The sequence below is a fragment of the Acipenser ruthenus genome, chromosome 1, assembly GCF_902713425.1.
Source record: "Acipenser ruthenus chromosome 1, fAciRut3.2 maternal haplotype, whole genome shotgun sequence".
Classification (NCBI taxonomy): domain Eukaryota; kingdom Metazoa; phylum Chordata; class Actinopteri; order Acipenseriformes; family Acipenseridae; genus Acipenser; species Acipenser ruthenus.
In genome coordinates this window covers 70,287,071-70,313,256 of record NC_081189.1, presented here as the reverse complement: position 1 = coordinate 70,313,256, position 26,186 = coordinate 70,287,071, and the positions used below count along the sequence as shown (strand labels likewise).

General features: G+C 38.2%; 2 protein-coding genes across 8 annotated transcripts in view; one reads left to right on the top strand and one right to left on the bottom strand.

Annotated features, from left to right (window-relative positions):
- LOC117420647 (lipopolysaccharide-responsive and beige-like anchor protein) overlaps nt 1–15,617 on the top strand; it is a 311,185-nt gene extending 295,568 nt beyond the window's left edge. For all 5 annotated transcript variants that reach the window (XM_034034155.3, XM_059028772.1, XM_034034157.3 and 2 more), the window contains 4 exons: nt 7,376–7,477; nt 7,985–8,181; nt 12,355–12,506; nt 13,307–15,617. In XM_034034155.3, coding sequence (XP_033890046.3) covers nt 7,376–7,477; nt 7,985–8,181; nt 12,355–12,506; nt 13,307–13,397 — 542 coding nt within the window. In that variant the 3' untranslated portion in view covers nt 13,398–15,617. The remainder of the gene's footprint in view (nt 1–7,375; nt 7,478–7,984; nt 8,182–12,354; nt 12,507–13,306) is intronic.
- A 7,068-nt stretch (nt 15,618–22,685) lies between these two features.
- The window catches only part of LOC117421197 (serine/threonine-protein kinase DCLK2-like), an 89,528-nt gene continuing 86,027 nt past the window's right edge, over nt 22,686–26,186 (bottom strand). For 2 of the 3 annotated variants that reach the window (XM_034035287.3, XM_034035288.3), the window contains exon 17: nt 22,686–24,125. In XM_034035287.3, coding sequence (XP_033891178.3) covers nt 23,841–24,125 — 285 coding nt within the window. In that variant the 3' untranslated portion in view covers nt 22,686–23,840. The remainder of the gene's footprint in view (nt 24,126–26,186) is intronic. The other variant, XR_004547464.3, reaches the window with a different exon arrangement.

The following is a 26,186-nucleotide window of genomic DNA, read 5'->3' as shown; positions in this document are numbered from 1 at the left end:
GTTTCATTTCTTTGTTTTCCAAGTACATTTAAAGTACCCCCACATCCTTTGCATAATACGTTTGTAACATCCAATGCATTTCTGAATGAGCTTCAAACAGATGACTTGCCTGGTCCATCCTTGATGAAGTTTATACAAGAGGTTGTTTTTGTTATGCCCGGACATTGATTACTCATTCTGCCATCCAAAACCCATCTTGGGGCTGTCAGGTAATCATTAATTCTCCTCCATATGTAAATATGTTGTTTCAAGCCCAGGGTATGCAACGGCAAGGATGGTAGCCAAAAGGAATCCAGGTAGAAAATTCCTTTCCGAATACATACTCCAGAGATAAACCAGATTAGAGTGCCATCTTGTGGTAAAAATATGCAATAGCCAGACAAATTACATCATCGTTCTATTTGTAAACAGAAAGCATAAGTACAGTTTCCTCTTTAACATCAACTCAGTGTTAACAGTATTAACAGTTTGTAAATAACAATTCTGAATAAATTGAAGAGTAGTAAATAATCCATAAATTGCAAATTAGTATACAATCCGTATGCTTTAAATACTAGAAAAAATATATTTACTTGTGAATCCCCTCTTATCATTGTTATAGACCTTATAGTACAGTCTTTTTGAGTTAGGTGGTCTTACAGGTCAAACGCTGCCACTTGCTTTTCACACATTTCTACAGGTTTTGGCTAACCTCAGAAAATTGAATAGAGCTTCATTGGTTGTAAAACATGCCAGAAAAGCATTAGTAAGAAGAGCTTGATTACCAAACATAGGGAAAATCAATTTGGATTAAGAGGGATCTAGATTCTGCCCACCGGAAGTTCCTAGAAATAAACCCACGTTTTCGAATTTTTTTTCCTGCATAAATAAGAATGAATTAAATAATTCAAAAATAGTTCTGGGGCGTAACTTCTGTGCGTAATTTAAGCCGACTGTAATTGCTGTATTTAAAAAGAAATGCAATTGTAGGTCACCAAATAGTTAACCATGTGTCCAGTTTCTTCAGGAAGAAGTGCGAGTACTTAAGATACATATTCAAGGTCAATTATACTCTTCCTTCTCCTGTCTCAGTTTAAAAAAAACAAAACAATAATTATAATCAGATGTTAACTTAATCCTACCAAATGTGCACCACATGGAAAAATGGTTAATTGATACACCAATATATCAGTTTTATGGATCTTTTTTTTTTCTTTTTTTTGTAGAAATCTGACTGCATGTTTTAATCCCAGGAGTTGTAACACATAAATAAAATGTAAAAAGCTGAGTATGCTTAACAGAGTTTAAGGTTATCTTAATTAAGTCAGTATGTCTGTTTTACTACCTGTGGATGTTCCCTTGTTCTTAAAATAAGTTTCTCAAAGCACTGGAGTCTCGGTTTGTCATTGAGCACTGTTACTGTCTTAAGGAGAGGCGCCTTGTATTATTTATCACTGGAGGTAGCATTATATTAGAGGCTCAAATAATGAAGACACATTCCTCCAGTGATCTTAACCCTCTTTTTTCCATTAGGAACTGCTCTGACATTAATAGAGTCCCTCATGGAAGGAACAGCAGTTTACAGTTATGTAACAGCCAAGAGCTGACTCAAGCCATCTTTTCAGACATCTATGTTGAGTTGTTAGAAGGTCTATTTGCTGGTTGATTCATAGGTAGGGGGCTACTTAAATCACAGAGAATTTACATAACGGGTAGGTTATGGAATAAAATTAGGATACTTTTTGTCTGGCTGACTTTCAAGTTTGTTTTCTGAAAGCTGTTGTTTGTTTTACGTTCTGTTCAGCAGCCTCTGTAGTGGCCTTTTGTTTAATGTTTGATTCTGAAGTTAAATATTGATCGATCATGTTTTCTCCAAAGTCATATTACAAGATGTGGAAAACCAATTTACCTCCATCTGCATGTAAAGCTTCTTTGGGAAATGTCTTGACACGATCCTCAGCCGAAATATAGTTTGCTTTTTTTGCTTTGTTGTCCATTTTTGGTATTTAACCTCCAATGCTGAAAACTAGATTTTAGCAACCTAAACGAAAATGCAACACTGACTTTGTCCCACCTCATACTGTACAGTAGAGGTCCCAGAAAAGCCAGTACAGACCCACTGATAGGCTGATTAAAACATCATTGTCATGTGAATAGTAAACAAGAAAGTTAACTGCTTAGAGTATTTTTTTAAAATGGTATTTGTCTAAGGACTTTTTTTTGCCTAAGTGCAATGCGCACAAAAGGAATAAAAATAAAAAAAAGCCTATCTACAGAATGAAGATATGTTTGCATCACTTGCAGTGTGCAGTTGTTTATTTAAATGTTTGTTTTTTTTTCTCTCTCTCTGTATGCATCAGTCCCTAAAAGAGAAAGTAAATTTCGCGGTGACCCCTCAATTTCCTGATTTCTGTGAAATCGCGCCTATTCATAGGGGGTGATATAAGTATAGGCGCAGTGCAAATAATTGCAGAGGCAAAATTCAAGTTATGTTGCAGCCAGGCAATTATTTTGCACTGTGCCCTATGTAAGCTTAAGAGAAATGCTAATTACTCAACACGCACAAATAATGAGCCGCAATTATGATAATGAGCGTCTCAATGAGCGCATCGGTCTACTTAGCGGCCGCACTTGCAGTGTTAGGAGTACAGAGAGCAGTAGTCGCTGAATGACATTTATAGAGCACGAAAATACAAAGCAAAAAAAAAATGTCAGAAAAAAAAAGAAAAGTTTTCTGAGAAGAGAATCCTTATGGTTGAGGTCACTCAGCATGAAATGGAGTTGTTTGGAAAAGCCTCAGCCAACATCAGTTAATGCAAGTATCCTTAGCAAATGATATGTATTGGGCCGTCCTTTTCAGCATGAGATCCAGAAATGTGCCTAGCACTCTGGAAAAGGTGGATTGGGCTACCCCTCCAGACATTCCAAATGTGGTCTGAAAGGAACCAGAGGCTAAGTAGTGCAGCGAACACAGCACTTTCACATGTGCCGGGATAGTTTTTAGGTCTAGGATGACCTGCAGAGTGAGACGATAAAGCTTTAGCACCACATCCTCTGGCATCCCAAACAGTGACCCTGGGATTGAATATGCAGGGTCTTCTTCGTCTTGCCCTTCTCCTCCAAATGTAATCTTGGCTCTCCTCAACAAGTCAAGTGTCGCTGCATCAGGAAGTGTACCACAGCAGCCATCCTGAAGCCAATGACAGGTTTCTGCAGGTGTGTGCTTTTATACAGCTCTTAGTTACTCACTTCTGCAATGGTTTGCACCTTGTAAGAAGAGGTGTAAAGTTTCTGGAGGGTCAGCAATCTTTACATCACATTATAATGTTTGCGGCCGCTTAGTATCCAGATCCCGCCCAATTCCATGCTCTTTTCTTCATTTGAATGCATTTCAATATAATTTTGATGGATTAATGATGGCAAAGTATAAATTTGATAGCGTGTGCCATGTGAACACCATTCTTTGCATACACCGCATTTTTAGTGACCTGTAAAATCTGAATTTATGGCTGCTAAACACGATATATGTCAGCATTATGGGGGTTTTGCACCCGCAAATCATTTTGCGCGTATCCTTACATAGCCCCCATAGTTTGTTAAAAGTCATCTTTGCAGCCTGCTACTTGGCTCCGACAAAGGTCATTGATAAGGGCAAAAGGGTCAGCTTGTTCTCTTTGACAATAGGAAATCCAATAATAAAAATCACCTTTTTCAATGCTATGAAGGGGTTCTCAATCTTATGGAACTTGTTCCAGAAACTTCTGGGCTTGATGGCAGCAGCTTCTCAGACCCTACCTTTGGGTCTCCTGCGCATGCGCCCTCTGCAGGCCTGGTTCAACAGCAGGGTTTATCAGCCTGCTTTGAACTGCGACCGCCCATTGACAGTGTCTCGCCACTGTCTAAAGGTGTTTACTTGGTGGAAACAGCCTGCCCATCTACGCCTCGTGTAGTGCTGGCCCAGGGGGGAGGTGTGTCGAATGGCAGGGGTGCGCAGGGGGTGTGGAACCCCCCTTGGCAGGGTCTCCACATACATGTTTTGGAGCTGCAGGCAGTTATCTGGCCTTGCAGAATTGTTTGCAGGAGGTTCGAGGGAGATGTGCTTGTCCGTACAGACAACACAACAGTGGTGGCTTACATCAACCACCAGGGTGGCCTCCAAGCTTTTACTCTGGACACACAAGAACCTCCTCTTATTGCAGGCAGTTCATCTGCCCAGGGTGATAAACTTGGGCAGCAGACCTCCTCTCAAGGAGGATCACAGCGCCTCAGAGTGAAGGCTAACCCTGAGGTGGTGAGCCTCGTGTGGGAGAGCAGAACTAGATCTCATTGCCTCCTAGGAGTCAACCACTGTCCTCTCTGGCTCTCCATAATAGGAGGCGAGGACCCGCTGGCAGTAGATGCTTTGGAACATGAGTGGCCGAGGCAACTGTTATATGCATGGCAACTTTGTGGGCTTTATTCCAGGATGTATCTCTCAAGGACTTTTGCAATGCAGCTGTGCGGGCTACTCCTTATACCTTTACTAGATTCTAGACTTAGGTTGTGGAACCCTGGTTTTGGAGCTAGTGTTAAGGGTGGCTCCCTCCATGTTTTAGCCCTATCTAATTGTTACTGAGGTTCCTAATGGTAACGTACAAGGTAGCATCGGCTTAGCCTTCTAGCATTCTGCAATCTTGCCCTTGCGACGGCTTTGGTATACTCACCCATTAGGTAAGGGTTATATTTCGTACTTGAAAGGGAACGTTGGGTTATTATCATAACCCTGGTTCCCTGAAATAGAAATCTAACCATTAACCTGGCAGGCTTGAAGGAAGGGAAAATGACGCTGAGGTCTGTGAGCGCTGTCATTTTATGCCCTCGGGGGCAGGCCATGACTGCATCACAGGCTCGGCTGAGCAGCCTTGGTATAGAATATTCAGGTTTCAGGTCTTTAGGCGGTAAACACCCATTAGGTAATGGTTACATTTCTAGTTCATGGAACCAGAGTTATGATAGTAACCCAACGTTCTATATGATGGAAGAAGCCATAGTAGTTTATGGAATCCCAGCATACTATGGAACTTTATATAGCACAGGCAGTGTACCTTGTACTGTTGGAGATAAATCCATAGAATTTGTGGTCACCTTGCGCATTATAAACAGCTTGCTCCTCAGAGCTTATTTAAATCTGTGTCTAGCCTTAAATCGCTCTGGTCAAGAATATAACCCACAACCTCCGAATCCAGTAGCACTTTAATTCGTCCCTCTTAACTCTGTCGGCTTTTGGTTAAGTTCAGCCCTGACATGCTTTAGATATTGCTGGCTAAACACTCAGAGGATTGTTCCCCCCTAAGTCTTTCTTCATTTTTATAAGACCCTTATGCACAGCTATTTCTAGTGATAAACAAACAGTGTCTGATAATGAACTCACTATTGTATCTGAGAAAGTGGTTCGCTGCAACCTTTTCCATCAGATCAAAGCTGCAGAGGTTTAGAAGGATTTATCAGCCAGTCAGCAAAAAGTGATTTCTACTGTATGTTGTAAAACAGAACAAAGTAGTAGGGAGTTTTATAATCCCACAATTACCTTTTAAAGAAAACTCCAACCAGCCCTAGGACATTTTTTCAATCAGCAATTCTCCAGAGGAGCGGTGATGCCGCTTTCGTCCCGGCTTGTCCCGTCCCCTCTTGCTTTTTTGTATGTGTGTTTTTAGAGTTGAGGAGATTTAAAAAGAAAATAATTTGCGTGACTTCACATTAAAAGAGTAGATATTTAAATGGGTCCAGGTTGAGCTGCAACACTAAATTCATACTTTGACAAAAGTATTTGGGCAATCAACATATTTCGTGATAATTCTAGAATAAATATACATAATCATCAAGTGCTGAAACATAAATAAGAAATGTGTGATTTTAAAAAAAGCAACAAAAATGGTTAAAACTGGAGAGTACAACAACAATCTCAAAATGGCAGTGATACAACTGAACAAAAAAGGAGGATCTACCATAAAAATAGCAGAAAGACTCAGTTTACCGAAAGACACTGTGTGGGCTGTTATTGACAAACACAGGAGAACAGGAACTACTGCAACTAACTCCTGGTGTGGAAGACCAAGAAAGATGTCTGCTAGAAGAATCATCGTTTGAGCAGCCCAACAAAATCCTCAGATTTGCTGCAAAAGATTTGACACAAGAATTGGGAGAAGATGGTTAAGAAATTCACGAGTGAACAACGATACCTTAACAAGATGAATGTCCGTGGACGAAAACCAAGATGCAAACCTTTGTTAAAAAAATACACAAAAATAGCGAGTGGAGTTTTCCATTGAATACTTGAAGAAGCCTGATGATTTCTTCAACCAGATTTTATGGTCAGACGAATCCAAAATATAACTTTTTTCACCAAGAAAACAACAATATATTTGGAGGAAGAGAGGAGAAGAATTTAAAGAAAAGTTAATCATGCCCAGTGTTGAACGTGGTGGAGGTTGTGTGATGGTATGGGCTTGTTTTTCTTCCTCAGGCACTGGCGACCTTTGTATTGTAGAAGGATCAATGAATGCTGCAAAATATCAAGACATTTTGCACTCTCATTTGTTACCCAGTGCTAGAAGGCTTATTGGACTGAAATTTGTATTCCAGCAAGATAATGATTCTAAGCATTCTGCAAAGTCTACAAAGGAATTTCTGAAAAAAGGAAGATTAAAATGATGGATTGGCCATCTCTGTTTCCAGACTTGAATCCCATTGAGATGTTGTGGATTTTCAAGGCTGCTGTTGCAAAAAGGAAACCAAAGTTGATAGCAGAACTCAAAGCTGTATGTGTTGAAGACTGGGCAAAAATATATCCGAAAAGATGCCAGGAAATGGTTTCAAAATACAAAAAAAGACTACAAGCTGTAAAGGAAGCAAAGGGTGGGCACACAAAATACTAATATAAGGGTGCCCAAATACTTTTGTTAAAGTATGAAATTAGTTTTTGCATGTTGTGTAATAATGTGTTTTATTTTAAAGCTGAATCTCTAATTTATATCTTTCAATAGAACAATTAGAAGTTATAGAAATCACGTTGTGGTTTTTCTCTTTTTTTTTTTTTTTTTAATGGCCCAAATACTTTTTTCTGTGACACTGTGTGTGTGTGTGTATATATACACACACACACACACACACACACACAATGTGTGTGTTAGAAAGGAGGTATAAGTGCATTTTACAAAAATGACAAAATTTATTTCAGGACATGTTGAACAAAAACCCTTCTTCATCTGTGTTGAAAACAAAAGTAAGCAAATGTTGTTTTTAATCATTTAAACCTTTTGTTTTGATTAGTCACATGAGCCCGCAAGTTGTACACCCTTGGCTTACCACAAAAAGAGAAACTGCAGTGAGTCTCTCATCGTGTGACTTTTTGTTTCAGCCGAGTTCGTCACGCCCAGAGCTATTTTGACGGGACATGACTGTGAGATTACCTGTGCAACTGTGTGTGCTGAACTGGGCCTGGTTATCAGTGGCTCCAAAGGTAAGCTATACTTAAGAGTATTGTTCATTTATTTATTTCTTATATCAAACAAAATATCTTAAAATATAGTTTCATCATAAACAAATTGAATGCATTTCAATACTCACACAATATTTTGGAAAAAGAATAATGCTGACATCGCTATATTGCCTTTAATTACCTATTGTAAACAAAGAGATAGACTTCAATCACTTGCTATAAAGTTTCATTATTGTATAAGTATAATGTTTAGATCTTTTTTGATGCATTTCATTTAATTTTTGTCTGGTGAATTTAGCTAAAAAATAAGACTATTGCAGACTACCCTTTAATACAAATGTGCTGGGAATCTAATCATGAAATTTGCTTGCTTAAAAAGGGTGCTGTCTACCTGTAAACTTCGAACAAAATGAACAGCGCTCGGTAAGAGTGCTAAAGGGTTCCCACCCCCACAACCACATTCCCTATTTAAGCATGAGCCAGACACCTCATTACTTTTAAATGTATTTTTTCCTGTCTGTCTCTCAGAGGGCCCATGCCTGATACATTCTATGAATGGAGATCTCCTGCGGACCTTGGAAAGCCCGGTAAACTGTGTATGGCCGAGACTCATCCAGTCCTCTGCTGAAGGGCACTGCGTGGTTTACTATGAAAAGGGTCTCTTCTGCATTTTCAGCGTGAACGGGAAGCTGCTGGGCCACATGGAAGTGGAGGAAAATGTCAAGGTGCGTATTTGTGGAAAATCTGCTTGGGATAGAAGCTTATCTAACCAGATCCAAAACACACCAAGCCTTTCGGTGCCTGCGTCTAAAAAGTGCCTTTATTTGTGGTTTTCTGATCAAACATTTGGGTCAGTTTCCATTGCTTTAATGAAGCATTCTGTTTTCTTATATATTCCAAGAACTTTGCAAAGCAAATAAACAGTAGTTGTTTAGATGTATGCATTCGTGGTTAAATATTGGTTACATTTTGTATTTTCCCTATGAAATAAAAAAAAAAGACTGCGGTGCTCCCAATGTATGCCCACCATGCCTACCCATAATCAGTCTTTTAGAAAGCAGCTCACTCTTATGAGAGTTGAGTGATACGTGGGAAATCCCCTGCAGCTACATGCAGGATCTCGGCTCAGAGGAATGAATCTGGCAAAGCTTCTGTTGTAGGGCCCTCTGAAATCCACATTGCGGAGAACACGGACGGAATCGCGGAATTCAGAGAAAAAAACAAAAAACTACTAAAAAAGCCTACATTTTGATTTTTTTATTTTTTTTTTAATTTACAATGTTCCTAGTTTGTTTCTATTACATTGTGCCAATTTGTACCCTTTTTTCTGAAAGCACTTTGATTAAAACCGTTTAGAAAGAGTTTTTTTTGTCATATTTTTTCATGCATTTCTAGCTTCGTCATTGCTGTCAATGTGTCAAACACTTGTGGTTATAAAAAAACAAACTAACTAACAAAATTACAGATTTTTAAAACCGAAAAATCAGAAATCAGGAAAAAATAAATACGAAAATTCTAAATAATAAAACAGATTTCATAGGGCCCTACTGTTGTTCTTAACCCTGAAATAAAAATCTGATGATTTCTGCTTCCTTTCCAAGTGGCAGCAACATTTGTTTTATTATTATTATTTGTTTATTTAGCAGACGCCTTTATCCAAGGCGACTTACAGAGACTAGGGTGTGTGAACTATGCATCAACTGCATAGTCACTTACAATTACGTCTCACCCGAAAGACGGAGCACAAGGAGGTTAAGTGACTTGCTCAGGGTCACACAATGAGTCAGTGGCTGAGGTGGGATTTGAACCGGGGACCTCCAGGTTACAAGCCCTTTTCTTAAACCACTGGACCACACAGCCTCCTATACCAGTGTATTCATTGTGCCGATTTAGGGTGCAGCTGTTAAGGATAGAATACTATGTTCTTTTCCTCCTCCTGATTTATTATTATGCTTATTATTATTGTTTTATAGGGCATTTTCAGGATACAGCAGAGGATTACTTCCCTGATTAACATGTTTAACTGTTGATGTGTGAATAACCCTTTGAGAAATGATCCCAAAACCATCCCAGTCAGCTACAGTACAAAGCTTTCTGCTGGTGTGGCTGAAATATGCTAAGTAAGAGCTTAGGTGAAGCAATTGAATTTATGAATAGATACGCTCAATAGTTGCTCAGAAACAAATACATTTTTAGATCTTTCTTGCTGAACACAATACATTCACCTATCCCTGGCGACCATACACACTGTAGAGTTTGCATTTATCTAGAGAGCGGGTTATCTGATTTGGTTAGGGGGTTCTTTAGCACAAGATATTGTGTGCGTCAGGATTCAGGGATATAAAAGGAATTCTGGTCATTCTGTCCATCTCACTGTTCGCATGTCACAATTCTACAACATATACAGTGGATGTAGGTCACGGTGAACTACTTTCTCATGATGTTCGCAGCTAGATTGCTCTCAGTTCTTGCAGTTATGTGTATTGCACTACATTTGGTAGAAAGGTCATCATATGGCTGAACTGGTATTGTTAAATTGATTGAACTGTAGCCTTAAACAGTCTGCAGCCTTTTCTCCCAGAGCCTCTGCACTTTTTCATGTAAGCCAGTAACATTATGATTAAAGAACAGCACTTTCGAAGTGGCTTTCTCCCTCTCAAAAGGGAACTTGCAGGTCAGAATGTTGCTCCTCTGGGTCCAAGCCAGCATGGCGGAAATTTCTTTGATTTGCTTTTCATATGTCAGGGCGCAGGGAAAATTGCAGGATGTTGACAAGGGGTTACCATTTACAATCATCAAGCACAGAGGACAGGTTTCTTATTCATCCAGCACGGCACTAGAAAATTACTGAGAGCTTCCGGTCTGCCTGGGAAAACTCCAAGACGTAATCAGAGCCTCACACCTGCTTTTTATTTTAAAGGCCCTTCTGCACTTTTGTAACCCAGAACTATAACCTGTTTTAATTTTTAGTTTCAGCAGTGTTTTTATTTGTAGAATCCTTTGTTCTCATGGAGCATTGGTACTATTTCAAATAGCTCGATTGCTGTCTCACTCATGAAAAGTCTGCTTTGATGGGTTAAAACAAAGTTTGACATTAAGGACACTGTTGTGGCGGGTGGGGGCGGGGGTTCCTGGCTCGTTAGCCTGCCCTAGAGAAATGCTTTGTGTGTCCTTCCCTCCCCCAGCGATGTGCCAAGTTTCGAGATCCCCATCGAGCACAGAGCAGTGGAGGGCTGCTCTCTTGTTTTATAGCGTGAGCACTGGCCTGCTGGAAAGGAAAACCAGACCGCATACAGACACCAGACCCACCCCCCCCCCCCCCCACGAAAAGCACAATAACAGTATTTGCACACCAGGTGTCTCCAAGAGTTTGGTAAATATGGTTGTGGTGTTAGCCACTGGCTCTTTGTGGGTGACCATTGCCAATAGAATCATAAGCAAACTTGATAGCCATGTTGCATTTCATTCATGTAGATTCATCCCTTATCCCTTGCCAAAAACACATTTCTTTGCTATTGTAAAAAAAAAATGTATATCCTATTTTCTGCATACTTGAGCTAGTGATGGATGCAATGTTTTTTGTATTATTATCATTACTCTAGAACCTTAATAATGGAAATTAAATAACATTTTGATGCAGTATCAAATCCTGTAGCGTGCGAAAATTAATTAACTTGCACTTGTGAAATTTTAATGTTGTGTTATGAGACACTGTTTAAGGGGCCTGTAGTAGACCTAGAACTCTAGAACTCCACTGAACCGAGACCCAAAGGTTAATGGAATTCTACTAGGGGAATTATCAAGCATGGCAAGTTGTTATTTCTGAGCCTGAGATTGAAATTGGTTATACCTCGTCTTTGTGTTACTGAACTGAGGGGAGGCTGAATTGATTTCACCCCCATCTGATTAATCTTTTTATTTTATTCCTGTAACGTGCAGTGCTGCTCTGCGTGTAATAAGAATGTCTAGTGATTAGCAATTGTTATTGGAACAATTGATGGGATTGCACAAAAGATTCCATAGGCAGTCTGGTGGTATAACATAATTATACACACTAGGATCCCAATAAACAATTTTAATTCAGCTATGTTTTATTAGATTCATTGATGAGAGTAAATAAAATATGTATTTATTTATTTTTGCCCTTTTTTTAAAAATGGGTTTTATCATAAAGTTCTGGATACAGCTGGATTAAGTTTAATTTAATTCAGAAGTCTAAAAAAAAAAAAATCTTATTATTTATAATTCATGATTTTGGAAGCCCTGGTACTATATGAGGGACTTGCAGCATAAACAACATACCAAAATGCATTCATGATATTTATGTGCATTCCGAGATTGTTTATTTGGTAATATAGGCTTTCTAAGCCGTATTTACATTGAGCCACCTTCACATTTACAACTTGCACAGAGCTTGCTGGGTTTCTGACAATTACTAGGGGTTAAACTACAAATTTGTTCAACCCCCTCGTCTAGTGAGGCCCTTGCATTTTAATATAATCCTTATGGCACAAGGAAAGTCAGACAAACTATTCTATAGTATTTTCCACTGTGAAGCCTGGTTGTTACATTTGGTTTGGTCCCCCCCCCCCCTTTTGGATTCAATTCTGGTTTAATTTAGGGGTGTCTATTTCAAGAGTACCAGCAGTTTCAGCCCAGTTCCTGATGGTCAGGTCACAGGTGTCTACCATAATAACCCCCTCTACAGTCAGGCATTTCATTGTTTTTTTTTGTATTATTATTATTGTTTTTCCCCCAAAGTGGCCCAGGATGAAGTCTGAACTAACTAACCATTCCACCCCTTACCGGGCAGAGTTGAGTTAGTGAGATATGGTTGACACTTTATTATTATTATTATTATTATTATTATTATTTTTATTTTTTTTATCATTCCATAGGCAATACTGTTGAGCCGTGATGGACAGTACTTGCTTGCTGGAGGAGATGGAGGAGTGCTGACAGTCTGGCAGATTCACAACCTTAAGCAGCTGTTCACATACCCTGGATGTGATGCTGGGATCAGGTCAATGGCCATGTCACAAGACCAAAGGTAGGACAGCACCCAGTGACTTGACTGCTACTGAGGAATGCTACACGTTTGGAAGTTTGATAAAGAAGCCATGCAGGGACAAACCAGCACAAATGTGAAAAGCTGCTCTCAAAGTTAGGCATTTCATGGCCTTTACTCAACACTGCAGATCTGTAAAGAGGTCTTGAAAAAACAGCTCCAAGCCAAAACACCAGACTGCAAGTGCAGTGTAGAAGAAATAACTTCACTCAACACAGCAGACCATGCAACTGGATGCAGTCTTGGTTATGCTCCTGTATAGTTTCTGGATGACTTATTTCCATATAAGATACTGAGTCCAGCCTGTAACATGAAGGTGATTTTAAAAATATGTTATGCAACTTAGTGAAATACAGCAGGGGTTTGATTTGGAGTGTTTCATGTGAAAATAGAGGCTGTAGTCAGAATAGAATTGTGTAACCTTATCTCCATCTTGATGTGCTGTAGACAGGGGGTTCTTTTCAAAGACAGGTATGTTGAGTAAATCACAATTCAGTTCTGGAAGTAAAAAGGCAAAATCACATTTTTAGCATAATTATTTAAACAACGTAAGGGCAAAGCTGAACATGTTTGTTTTTCAGTTGGGGGAAAAAAAAAGAAAAAACAGGTTTACGCTTTTGAGATTGATTAAATAGAGAGGAAGGCAGGCAAAAGTAATGAACCTGATCTGTCTGATGATTACATAGTATGCTATGCAGGATGGTTACAAATCTATATTCATTGAATACTTTCACTCACAAGCCTAGGGGCCTAACAGACTTGTTTATTATTCTATTTTCTAGGTGTATAATTACTGGCATGGCCTCCGGAAGCATAGTACTATTTTACAATGACTTCAATCGATGGCATCACGAATATCAAACGAGATACTGAAGCCCTGAAGAGAAGCACTGGTAATAAGAGATTGCTGTGAGAAGGGATGTGGAGCTCACTCTTCAGTCCTGTCATTTGTTATTAAACGCACTATCTATATAAATAAACCTATTCAGTTCCTGGATGTAACTTAAATACTGTCAAGAAAAAGCAAACTATTTTTAAATGGTCATTGCTGTATTTTGTAGACCTTAATGAATTTCATATATTATAAAAATTAGGGCTGGGTTCTATAGTTATGGAAAAAAAATAAATTAAATCTATTTTTAGCTGTAAAAGTCTATTTTCATCTCTGTGCAAAGAAAGCAATGATAAGGTGGTTGAGTGGTCACTAGCTAGAAAATTATATTTACATCAATGGTCGTAGATTGCTCATGTTTTTGCTTTTTTGGGGGAATGGGGAATATGTGTAGTATGAGGGGTGAAGAAAAAACATTGTGTGTGTGGTCATTATATTTTTCATAAGCATTGTGCTACTTTGACATCTGTACTGCTACTGATGTTACTTGATAGAGTAATATTCTGTGAGAGTGTGTTATTCTGTACCTTTATTACTATGTTCTTAGAATCAGTACTGTTCTAATCGTCATAAACTGACACCAGACAAGGGATTCCTTACTTTTTACACAACTTTGTATGCTCAAATCAGTGATAAACAATGTTTCCATTGCGTCTTAAAAAAAAATAAAGGAGAGATAGGGGGGCACCCTTTTCAGTTTCAGTTTTGAGAGACAATCTCTTCTGCTGTATTCATGATGAATATTTTGACCCAGGAACAGACAAGTGACAATGCAAGCGTGTTCTATATAAGACACTGAATTTAGCATCAGTGGGGTTGTCACTTCTGGTCTGTATCTTTATGCTTAGGCCTGAAATTAAATTGTATCCAGTGGTAATCTTAAATGCATTTAATGGAAAAACATAAAAAAATATATATAGTAGTGTTTCAAATCTGAATATAGAGCAAGTCCGCAGTTATGGATGTCAGAACTCTGAGCATACGTTAAACATATGCACACGTCACAATATACAGAGTCCAGCCAGTAACATGAAGGTGATTTTAAAAATCTGCTATGCAAATACAGCAGGGGTTTGATTTGGAGTGTTTCATGTGAAATGAGAGGCTGTAGTCAGAATAGAAGAATTAACTTCACTCAGCACAGCAGACTGGAGTCAAGGAATAATAATACAATGATCAAGCTTTGACACCCTTTGGTTTTAGATTAGCAATCAATCAACAGTTTGGACAAATAAAGACACAAGTACACATTTTTAGAAAAAAAACTCAGTATTAAACCATAGGGTTAGTGTAGAAACACAAAAAAGAAACCAGGCACCTGTTTTATTAATTTTTGGTTTAACAGCTTCTGGTCGAATTGGTATAGCTTGTACAGGTTTAGGGGATATCTGTTGAACATTGATGTTTCCAACCGTGTCTAAATATTTATTCAGAATCAGCATACCTGCCTGCTACTCTGGGAAGTCCTATTTAAATAAATTGAGGGTGAATGGATTCTACTGTGTATATGATAAAACGTAACACAATGTAACCTATTTAGTTATACATCTGTTTAAACTTGGTCTTTAAAAAAAATTAAATAATAATAATCTAAAATTGTAGGCTAAGCTATTTTGATGCAGCATCTACACGGTTTTCAGGATTTCACATTTTTACATATTTAACTAGGATGCACACAACTTCTGTATTTTTCATGACTGGTATTGAAAATGTTCTTGTTCCTGTGATTTAGACAAAGAAGCAATGGAGTATCTGGGGTATCTGGGGTAGCTTTTTATTGTCTTTCTGCAATGCCCCAGTTCAGGATGTTGAAAAATTATATATATATATATATATATATATATATATATATATATATATATATATATATATATATATATTCGACATCCTGTGTGTGTGTGAAAGGTGTGCAGTAATGTTGGTATGCCTGTTTCCCATACTGTGAGGATTCCTTTAAATGTTGTAAGTTAAAATAAGGCTGCTAAACATTCCAACTTGGATTTTTTTGTCTTGTCTGCCTAGTGTGAGGGGGGAAAAAATCAACTAGCTGCCTAAAGATACAACTGCAAGAAATTAAGGACTACTGTATTTTTATGTATCACTGACTATTTTGGTAATTGATTTGGAATGAGGTATTTCGATGTGTGATGACTTTAAACAATAAACAATTTGTAACTGAAAGAAAATGTGCATTTGAGTAACTTAAGTCTTTGTCTTTTTATTTTTACTTGGTCAAAAATGTGTACATGAAGGATGTATTTATAGGTATACAGAAGTGTTAGGAAAATGGAAACAAGTGAAAACACACTAGCAGTTCAAACCAGATTCACAGGGAATTCTGGATACAACAACTTCCCATAATAACATTCTCTGGGACCTGTGCTTTGTATCAAATGTCTCTTTCCTGAGTCTGCAGAAGTGTCCCATTAGTGCTGCTAATTCAATGTTTAAGAGACTGTTCCCCCAATCCATTTCAAAGACTACATTCTTGTGGGGTTCTGACTGTTTAAAAACAGGGTAAACCTGTTTTACATTTACTTTGCAGGCATGAGTGCAGATTTACCGTACTATATTCAGTGAGCAGGAAATTCATTGATTCATGTGTTCGGGGAAGTTGCTAGAAGTCTCAAAAACAAAATGTTAAAGCTTGAAGCTACTGCACTAACAAGTAACTACGATGTGATAGGTGTTACAGAAACTTGGTTATCCGAGAGTGATGGAGATGAATATAATATTAGTGTTTATACACTGTATAGGAAAGACAGGCAGGACAGAAGAGGCAGAGGGGTAGCGCTATACAACAAAAATAGTCTTGAAGCCCAGGTGTTAAATCTGAAAGAAAAAACAACACAATCAATATGGGTCAGAATAATGGACAAAAATTCAAAGGGCATAATAATAGGGACATGCTATAGACCGCCAAATTCAGATACCGAGCAAAATAATCTGTTATACAATGACATTAGCAAAGGAGAAGCCATACTAATGGGGGAGTTCAGCTTCCCCCATATAAAATGGGAAAACCCGGTGGGGAGCACGACAGGCAAAATTAAAAAGGTAGAAATGACAAATGACTGCTTCCTAACGCAATTTGTCAAGGCACCAACTAGAGGGGAGGCATGCCTTGATTTAGTCTTTTCAAATAACGAAGAGAGAATAACCAAAAACAGGTCAGAGAACCATTGGCAAACTCAGATCACAGCATGGTCTCATTTAAAGTGCTTTTTAAAACCCAAAAACTAACGACTAAAGCTAAAGTTTACAATTTTAAAAAGGCAAACTATGAAGTGTTAAAGGGACTAGGAGCTCTTAAAATAAACAAATCCCCTGGGCCGGATGAGATCCTCCCAATAGTACTCAAACTAATGAAAGAAGTTATTTACAAACCACTAACTATGATCATGGGTTGTACCGACAGAGAAGGGAGAATTGCGAACATAATACTGATTCACAAAAAGGGAGACAAAACCGAACCAGGTAACTCCAGACCAATAAGCCTGGCTTCTATTATATGTAAACTTATGGAAACTATAATAAGATCCAAAATGTAAAATTACCTATATGGTAACAGTATCCTGGGAGACAGTCAGCATGGTTTTAGGAAAGGGAGATTGTGTATAACTAACCTGCTTGATCTTTTTGAGGATGCAACATCGACAATAGATCATTGCAAAGCATATGACATGGTTTATTTAGATTTCCAGAAAGCTTTTGACAAAGTCCTGCATAAAAGATTAATTTTCAAACTGAACGCAGTAGGAATTCAAGGAAATGCATGCCCATGGATTAGGGAGTGGTTAACATGTAGACAACAGAAAGTACTGATTAGAGGAGAAACCTCAAAATGGAGCGAGGTAACCAGTGGTGTACCACAGGGATCAGTATTACGTCATCTGCTATTCCTAATCTACATTAATGATTTAGATTCTGGTATAGTAAGCAAACTTGTTAAATTTGCAGACGACCCAAAAATAGGAGGAGTGGTAAACACCGTTGCAGCAGCAAAGATCATTCAACATGATCTAGACAGTATTCAGAACTGGGCAGACACATGGCAAATTACATTTAATAGAGAAAAGTGTAAGGTACTGCACGCAGGAAATACAAATGTGCATTATAAATACCATATGGGAGACAATTGAAGAAAGAATCTATGAAAAAGATCTAGGAGTTTATGTTGACTCAGAAATGTCTTCATCTAGAGTCTAGACAATGTGGGGAAGCTATAAAAAAAAGGCCAACAAAATGCTCAGATATATAGTGAAAAGTGTTGAATTTAAATCAAGGGAAGTAATGTAAAACTTTACAATGCATTAGTAAGACCTCATCTAGAATATTGTGTTCAGTTCTGGTCATTTTGCTACAAAAAGCATATTGCTGATCTAGAAAGAGTGCAAAAAAGAGCGACCAGAATTATTCCTGGTTTAAAAGGCATGTCATAGGGGCTCCCGAGTGGCGCATCCAGTAAAGGCGCTCCACGTGGAGTGCAGGATGCGCTCTATAGTCTGGACGTCGCGAGTTCGAGTCCAGGCTATTCATTTGCCGACCGAGGACAGGAGCTTCCAGGGGTGGCGCTCAATTGGCCGAGTGGCGCCCCGGGGAGGGAGGGTTAGGTCGGCCAGGGTGTCCTCAGCTCACCGCGCACCAGCGACCCCTGTAGTCTGACTGGGCGCCTGCAGGCTTGCCTGTAAGCTGCCCGAGAGCTGCGTTGTCCTCCAATGCTGTAGCTCTTGGGTGGCTGCATGGTGAGTCCGCAGTGTGAAAAAAAGCGGTCGGCTGACGGCACACGCTTCAGAGGACAGCGTGTGTTCATCTTTGCCCTCCTGAGTCAGCGCAGTGGTGGTAGCGGTGAGCTGAGCCTAAAAATAATTGGCCATGTACAAATTGGGGAGAAAATAATAAAAATAATTGGCAACGACTACATTTTTTTTTAAAAAAAGGCATGTCATATGCAGACAGGCTAAAAGAATTGAATCTATTCAGTCTTGAACAAAGAAGACTACGAAGCGATCTGATTCAGACATTCAAAATTCTAAAAGGTATTGACAATGTTGACCCAGGGGACTTTTTCAACCTGAAAAAATAAACAAGGACCAGGGGTCACAAATGGAGATTAAATAAAGGGGCATTCAAAACAGAAAATAGGAGGCACTTTTTTTACACAGAGAATTGTGGGAGTCTGGAACCAACTCCCCAGTGATGTTGTTGAAGCCGATACCCTGGGATCCTTCAAGAAGCTGCTTGATGACATTTTGGGATCAATAAGCTACTAACAACCAAACGAGCAAGATGGGCCGAATGGCCTCCTCTCGTTTTTAACCTTTATGTTCTTATTTATATTTTTTCAAACCTCCACTCTATTGGCCTAAATGCAATCTGATATAAGGACTCAAAAAGTAAAAATCAAATTGTAGATGAAAATGAGCTAAGTTCCAGGTTGCTTTACTTATTTTTTTGTGGCAATTACAAATGTCCTGAAGGGTGTTTTTTTTTTTTTTTTTTTTTTTTTTTACAAGATTGTTTCAGATATCCAGTTGGGATAAGCCAGGAGGAAAAAGTGAGAGCTCCAATGGTTCACTGGTGTTTATTTATATACTGTAATCAATGCAAATCCTGAAGCTCATTTTGTCAAATATTGCATGGCTGTTTTTCCTGATCATGTTTATCTTAAGTGAAACTTGACTTCATTGAAGTCATGATGTAGTGTATCTTTAGAATAGCAGAACATGAAACCCAAGGGTAAAAACACTGGTTTTGGAGAAAGTATATGCAATAAACAGGTTTTTTAAATTGTTCATGAAAGGGTTTATAACATTTCATAGACTTGTTTAAAAAATAAGCCAACCAGTTTATTATAAGTATAATGTTTTGGGCTTGCATGATTTCAGACTAAGCCCAGCGTTCATTTTTTAACATAAGTATTTTACCATGACAGACCGCAAAAGCAGATTACTAGCCCATCAAAGCACTCAGTTTTGGGAGCCCAGACTGTGTTTTAAATACACTACCCATCAGAATGAGGTTGATCTGCCTTTTGCTTTAATTGCTGCCTTTTCTTATGGACACATCACAAGGTGGTGGTTGGTTACAGGTATGGTATTTTAGTTTTCTGCTGTTAATGCAATGCTTCTATCTAGGTGGTGAACCTACAGTAGAACCTGATCATTATCACTAAGACCCTGCGTTTTTCATGACTTTAACCTGTATTTTAGTCCTCTAGCCACACGATGGCGATATTGCCTCGACAGTAAGCCAAGTAATGAGCAATCATTAACAATCATCCCATGACATTACATTAACCATTTGAATTGGTCATCCCATTATACAAAGTATGTATTAGCAGATTAATAAACAGAACGCTCTAGATGGCTACTGACATTTATTTAACTCTTACATCCCTATGAATACATACACTGTAAAGCTATACATATTTGCAAGCCTTGTATTATGCATTTTTTGCATATGAAAAAACATTTTTGGCACGAATAACAAATTTTACTAACAATACAAACTTTGTAATAGGTTTTATGATTGCGATTCACCAAATATTTATGGCTTTACAGTAACAGGATTTTAAAAGGAAGTTTTTTTCAATATTTTTTCAGAGAACTCGTGTAAATAAATTATTTATAGGTTTTAATTTCCAAGTACACTTTTAAGCAAATAATTTTGTAAAAAAAAAATAATAATTCAATTTTCTTGATATCTGGATCTCACCAGGCACAACTATATATTTCATCAACAGAAGAGAAGTTATTTTATAGATTTCCTGTTTTCCATTTATTGGAATCTGGGCATTTGATAGATTCTGTAACATATGTAAGCTGTGTTTATTTATTTTTTTCTATGTTTTGTTTTTAGTGGGGTTTTTTTGTTAATTTGAATCTAATGTAAAAAAAAAAATAATAATCCATTCTCGGTTGGATTATATTTTGCTATTAAACTCCAGCATCGTCAGTTGGTTAAGCCGGTCTTCTTTCATGTATTGATGTTGCTCTGTGAAAATGTGTCCATATGAAGAAACACTTCTTTCAGCACCCACAGAATTGGTAACAACTGACAAACATATTTTAGCCTTTCTTGCTAAATTGGGAAATAGTTCTTCTGCATTTCTCCAAAATTCAGTCAAAGAAATTCCACTAACGTTTCCTTTTGCATATAGTTGCTATTCCTCCATTTCTGATTCACAGTGAGCATCAAACCCTGGAATACAATCTAACAGGAGGGGTTCTTTATCCAAACCACAAACATGTTGTGGGTCTAAAATCCTCACTGCCGTCAGAAACTTGTTAAACTTGTGAGCTGGTTAAATAAAATGTGGTTTTATTCTGTATTGATCAAGGTTGTAGTAACTTGTCAATTTTTCAAAAACTTTGTAGAAAGTTTTAACACTGTTGGTTTATTCTGCCACCTGTGCTGTGCAACTCTTATGCCAGTACTCGGTATGTATTTATTCATTCTGCAATTTTTTTATAAATATGATGAACGTTATACCCATCAGTGTGCAGCACACGGGGTGGATATTGCTGCATGAAATATCTCAAAGTAATACTTTGAGTTTGTTGATGCATCTTTCATGGTAAGCTTTTTCTTTAAACACATCAATTTCTGGAATGGCAGTAATTGTCCCTGGTAATTAGGGGGTGTTTTCTAATTAGCCAGAACTAAATGGGTTGATCACTTAATTATTCTTTTGATTCGTTTAGCTGGAGTGGCTACACAGACATCTGGAGGTTTAGGACTGAAGTGCAGGTTAAAAAAGTTATACAAAAACATGGCCCTAATTATTACCAGTTTATTTAAATGTTTTACCCCTTTGAAGTGATATGATTCATTCAAAATTGACAGTCCATGTTTGAGAGGGAAGGGAAAAATGAAGATGATTAAAAAGCTGGTCCTGTAATTCTAAAATTACACTTTCTCTTTTCTGCTTGATGAAAGATACAATCAAAAATAGAGGAAAAAATTACTTTCAACAGATCCACCATTGGGGGTGTAACCTTTACAGACAATGACCAGCCGTCTCTCACTTTTCATCATAGGAGATTGGATTTTCTGTTCAAATTACCTTGTTTCCACAAACTTGCTTGTGAAACTTCATGTAGAACCCCCCATTAGCACAAAAACCTAAGCCATTTTATAAACAGAAAAAAAACACCTCCCTGTTTGGGTTACAACTTAGTAAACTGCAATATACAAACAACTATAACCCTTATTAGGAAGACATGAGAAATGATAGAATATAGTGAACCATTAAGCTAATAAAAGTATTAATTGGTGGCTACCTGTGCATAAAATTTAACAGAGCAGCATTTGACATTCTTGAACTCCCATGTATAAGTGAATTACTGTACTTACCCCATTCACTATGTGGCACTAGCCACACAAGTGTTTAAATAAACACTCCCTTTAGTTAAAATGTCTGGCCAGGTAACTTCTTAATTATGGTATCTATTTAATTAAGGATTCCCCTTTAAGAAGGCTGAACTCCCATGAGCTTTGTTCTTTTTTAAACAGGTAGAGGGGGAAGGGAGGCAGGTTTTTGTGTTCTGGGTTCCTCCATTTTGTGGATGGCGGTGTGGTTTGTGAGCAGGTACTGAATGGGTTCCAGTTTTTTGTTCAGCATTTTATTTACAAGAAAATTATATTAAATAAGAACTATACTACCTTGGAGCATCTCTTGGACAACTGGTTGCTGTTGGACTGCCACTGGAACTACAGAATAAGCATCAACAAACAAACAAACAGTTCATTCATTCTGGGTTTTTTTTCCCATTTTTTGCATTTTTGATTTGGATTTGTTTCTTTTTTGCTCGGTTGGATTACTTGGGTTATTTTTTGGACTTGATTTGTTCGGGACATTGTTTTGCATGCCTTACCCTCTACTATTTGTGTGTTTGTCTTAAATCATTTACGATTCACTTGTGTATAGTTTACTGGTGTGCGTGGCATTAAATTTGTTAATTGAGGACCCTCGTTTTTTTTATTTTATTCGCTGTTGGCTGAAGCTTTTAGTTTCAAACCGTTACAACTTAACATACAATATGTTCTACTACTCACTCCTTTGACACACAAACAGACATTGACACAGCTTAGACATAAATCTACACAGCAAGGGACATACAGAATCTGCTTTAAGCTAGAAATAAAGAAATGGTCATGAACACAACAAAGGTTGTACAAAAAGCTTCGACTTTTGATAGAGCTAAAAAGGAGAACATCACCATGCATCTGGATTTTCTCAAGACAATAAAACAGCTGACACACCCTTTGAGAGGAGATGGACTTTATTTAATGGATTTCAGTTTTCTGATTTATTTCTAATACAAAATAAAAGCTCACATTTTTAACTAATGACAATAAGAATAGAAAAAGACAACGACAAACAGTTGTGTGTGTGTGTGTGTGTCTGAGAGAAAAGGCTCTTCTCAAAAAGAGCCTCAATGTTCTCGTCCTGCACATTCCTGCTCCTTGCTGATTTATGACTCAGAACACCTGGGTAAACACAGTTTTTGTTGCTGAAATGATCAATAGGACATACTGTTAGGCATTTCTAAAACGAAAAGGAAGAAAGTTACATCCTGCACCTATTTTTTCACCTAAATCTGTCCTACCAGGTGATGTCTGGTTTTGCTGTTTGAATGAAGTATGCGACATGCAGCGAACAACAGTCATCGAAGCGCAGTGTTAGTTAACCATTTAAAGCATACAGATTGAAAGTTCGACAGAAAAGCAGCTCGTGACTGGAAACAACAAATAAAACAATCAGAATAGGAAACAAAACAAGCTTTCAAAAAACCTTGGAACACCTCACTTTTAGTCTTTGTACAAATAAATACGTTTTATTTTAAATCTGCTCCTATTGAGCCTTTTCAGTGTACTGCAGTTAACCATTTTTAGGTCTTGATCATGGCTTCAAATAGGCTCTTAATCACATTGCTGATGTTTGTGCACAGGCAGGAACAATATAGTTAAAGTTAATTAGGTCTGTTTCCTTTAATAAAAACAGGCAAAACTACATGACAATCTAGCCGGTGTAAAACACAGCAAGCATTCTATGAATGGTGTAAACAAACATGTCATTTCAGAGCTGTAGTGTGTGCTGGAACTAGAAATGTTTTGCAGTGCCATATACGAAACCATATCAAACCTCTTTTCATAGCTTATACTGTATATAAAAAGCAAAACAACCAAAAAATACCCTCTAAAACAAATAGTGCTTGAAATGACAGTGCCGGCGCACACAATCAGAAGCTGCCAGCGTCATTATCTGCCGCAGCAGTAGCAGCGTTGCTGGAACGAAACATCTAACCCCTACATGCGAATAGTCAGTAATAATGAAGAGAAAGTCGAGTAGGCGGGGCCTCTTGCAGTGTGCTTCCTTTCTGGAGGAAGTCTGGCGGCCAGCCCGGTCAGGCAGTCTTTCAGGGTTCGCCAGCCCCAGCTCTGCACTGCATGCTGACGGGAGGGGGTGGATGAGCTGCTGTTGGTGTGTCTGCCGTGGTGGGGGTCGATGGAGGTGGCGGTGATGTGGGCAACTGGATTGGCTCAGATGAAGCAGGAAGAGAGGCAGCAGTGGCAGTCCCAGCCCAGGGCGTCTCGGGGTCCTCAGCCTGGGTGGGTTGAGGTTTCTTCTCTGCGACGGTTTCGCTGGCTTCTTGACAGCGCTTGCTGACCAAGATCTGCTTCTCCTTATCTAGAGCCGTGTTCTAGAGAAACACAGGGGAGCAGGGGAGGGGGTAACACATATCAGTCATCAGCAGGCCTGAGTGTGAAGAGAGACCAGAAAAACAAATCCAGAAGGTCAATCTACAATAAAGAGCTTCAGTAAAATGCTACAAGAAATAACAGCTGTCAACAGCAAAGATGCTTTTTCCTTTTTGGGGAGGTTATGGGTAAATTTTGCAGGTTGTGAAATGTTGCTGTTGTGATTGCCGCAGTATACGGTGACGACTAAAGCGATAGAAGGATGCATTCTATTGATCTGTCACCCCCTGTCATGTTTTCCATTTGATTTGCAGGGTGATATGAACACAAAATAAATGTAGGAAGGCAGTACTGTACTTTTTACAGTAAATTGACCCCCAAAAAAGCAAATCATATTTTGATTTCTGAGCATGCACTCTGAGGAAAAGGAGAAATAACATTGATAAAGATTATAGAAGATTAATGGGCTGTATAATGCTACATATTTTGTAGATATGAACAGAATGTATTTAAATAAATTGAGTTTTTTTGAAGGATAAGTTATTAAATCGACTAAGGGCTGTGCATGTTGGAATTTGTATTCTGTTATTGTCTTTATCAGTGCTGGGGGAATTGTTGAAAAGAAAGACACATACCTATTTCCTTTAGTCTGAATCAGGCACAAGGTGAAGCAAATACATTATTTAAGCAATGAAGATAAGAATATATTATAAAAAGTTAGCAGACTGGTCCGTTGCAACCAGACCAGCTGTTTTATCAGTTATTTCAGGAGTCCAAGTTGGGTTTAATGGGAGGTCATTTTTGAGGTCTCAGGTTTAGTATGGAAGGTGTTAAATGATTACTTTATACACTACGAATTTGCATAATGTCATTTTTTTGCCGTTTAAAAATATTGGTAAACATTTGCATCTGTATAAAACTACAGGAGACGACAGCCTTATTATTAAACAAGACGGCTGCACAAACCAACTGCCAAAACTAGCATAGAAAATGATCTCCAGATTTCAAAGTCCGACTTATTAAAAAGCTAAATCGTAACAAATAAAATACACCATACGCTACATACAAAGTTAGAGCCTTAGTAACCTTTAACAGAACACCTCGTGGAAGACAATTATAAAAAAAGGGTGTACTTCATTAGTTAAAACATCCCATTAAATGTGCTCTTAATCATTATTACTGTGGGACACGCATGTATATTTAGCATGCATAACAAAGTCTCCAGCATATTTGACCTCTGGACAGTCTCTGAGCAAGCCAGAAAAAGATTCATGTCTATACTGAGGTCAGTATGGGAATGACCACTAGGGATGTGCACTGGTTATTTCTTCCCCCTGAAACAGTGAGTTTATACTGGCCTCATTACAATAATCCACCAAAGCAAAATATACTGGTGACGTTATTAAACATGTAAAAACCCACAACAGTAATGATTAAGAATACATATAATGGGATAATAAACCGATATAAATGCAATGTGGGTATAAAGAATTTCCTGTTATTTTATTTTACATGGGAGATGCTTAATTGTGAAGTCATTTCTGAAAAGGGAATTGCTGAAAGCAAGCCACCTTCATTTCAACACAGACAATACAAGTCATATTCTTATCTTCAATGCTGGTTTGTTCATTTGTTTTATACCTGTGCATGTAATGGAGTTCAGAGGTTTATGTAAAAGTCAGCAACAATACTTAAACCAGGGTAAGAGTATGCATCTTCCACAACTGTTATTGGGAGTGCTCTATAAGACTGTGATATAATTGTCAGTTATCATACCTTTCCTCATGCCTTTTGAATATCTCTGTGAGTGTCCAGGGCTGTGTGTGCAATGTGTATTGTGTGTCGAAGACATGCACTTCACTAACAATGGCTAGATCTTCAAACCAGTAAGGGCAAGTACATAGAAATCATGCTTAACAAAAGTTCAATTTAAAACATTTCTCATTTTCCTCTTATTCAGAAAGGTCTGTTATTGAAATTGAGCAGCAGAAAAAAAAAGCATTGCAGTTGATGTTAGTACATACCATTGCCTTGGAGCTAGAGGATAGCAATGCAGGCATTGG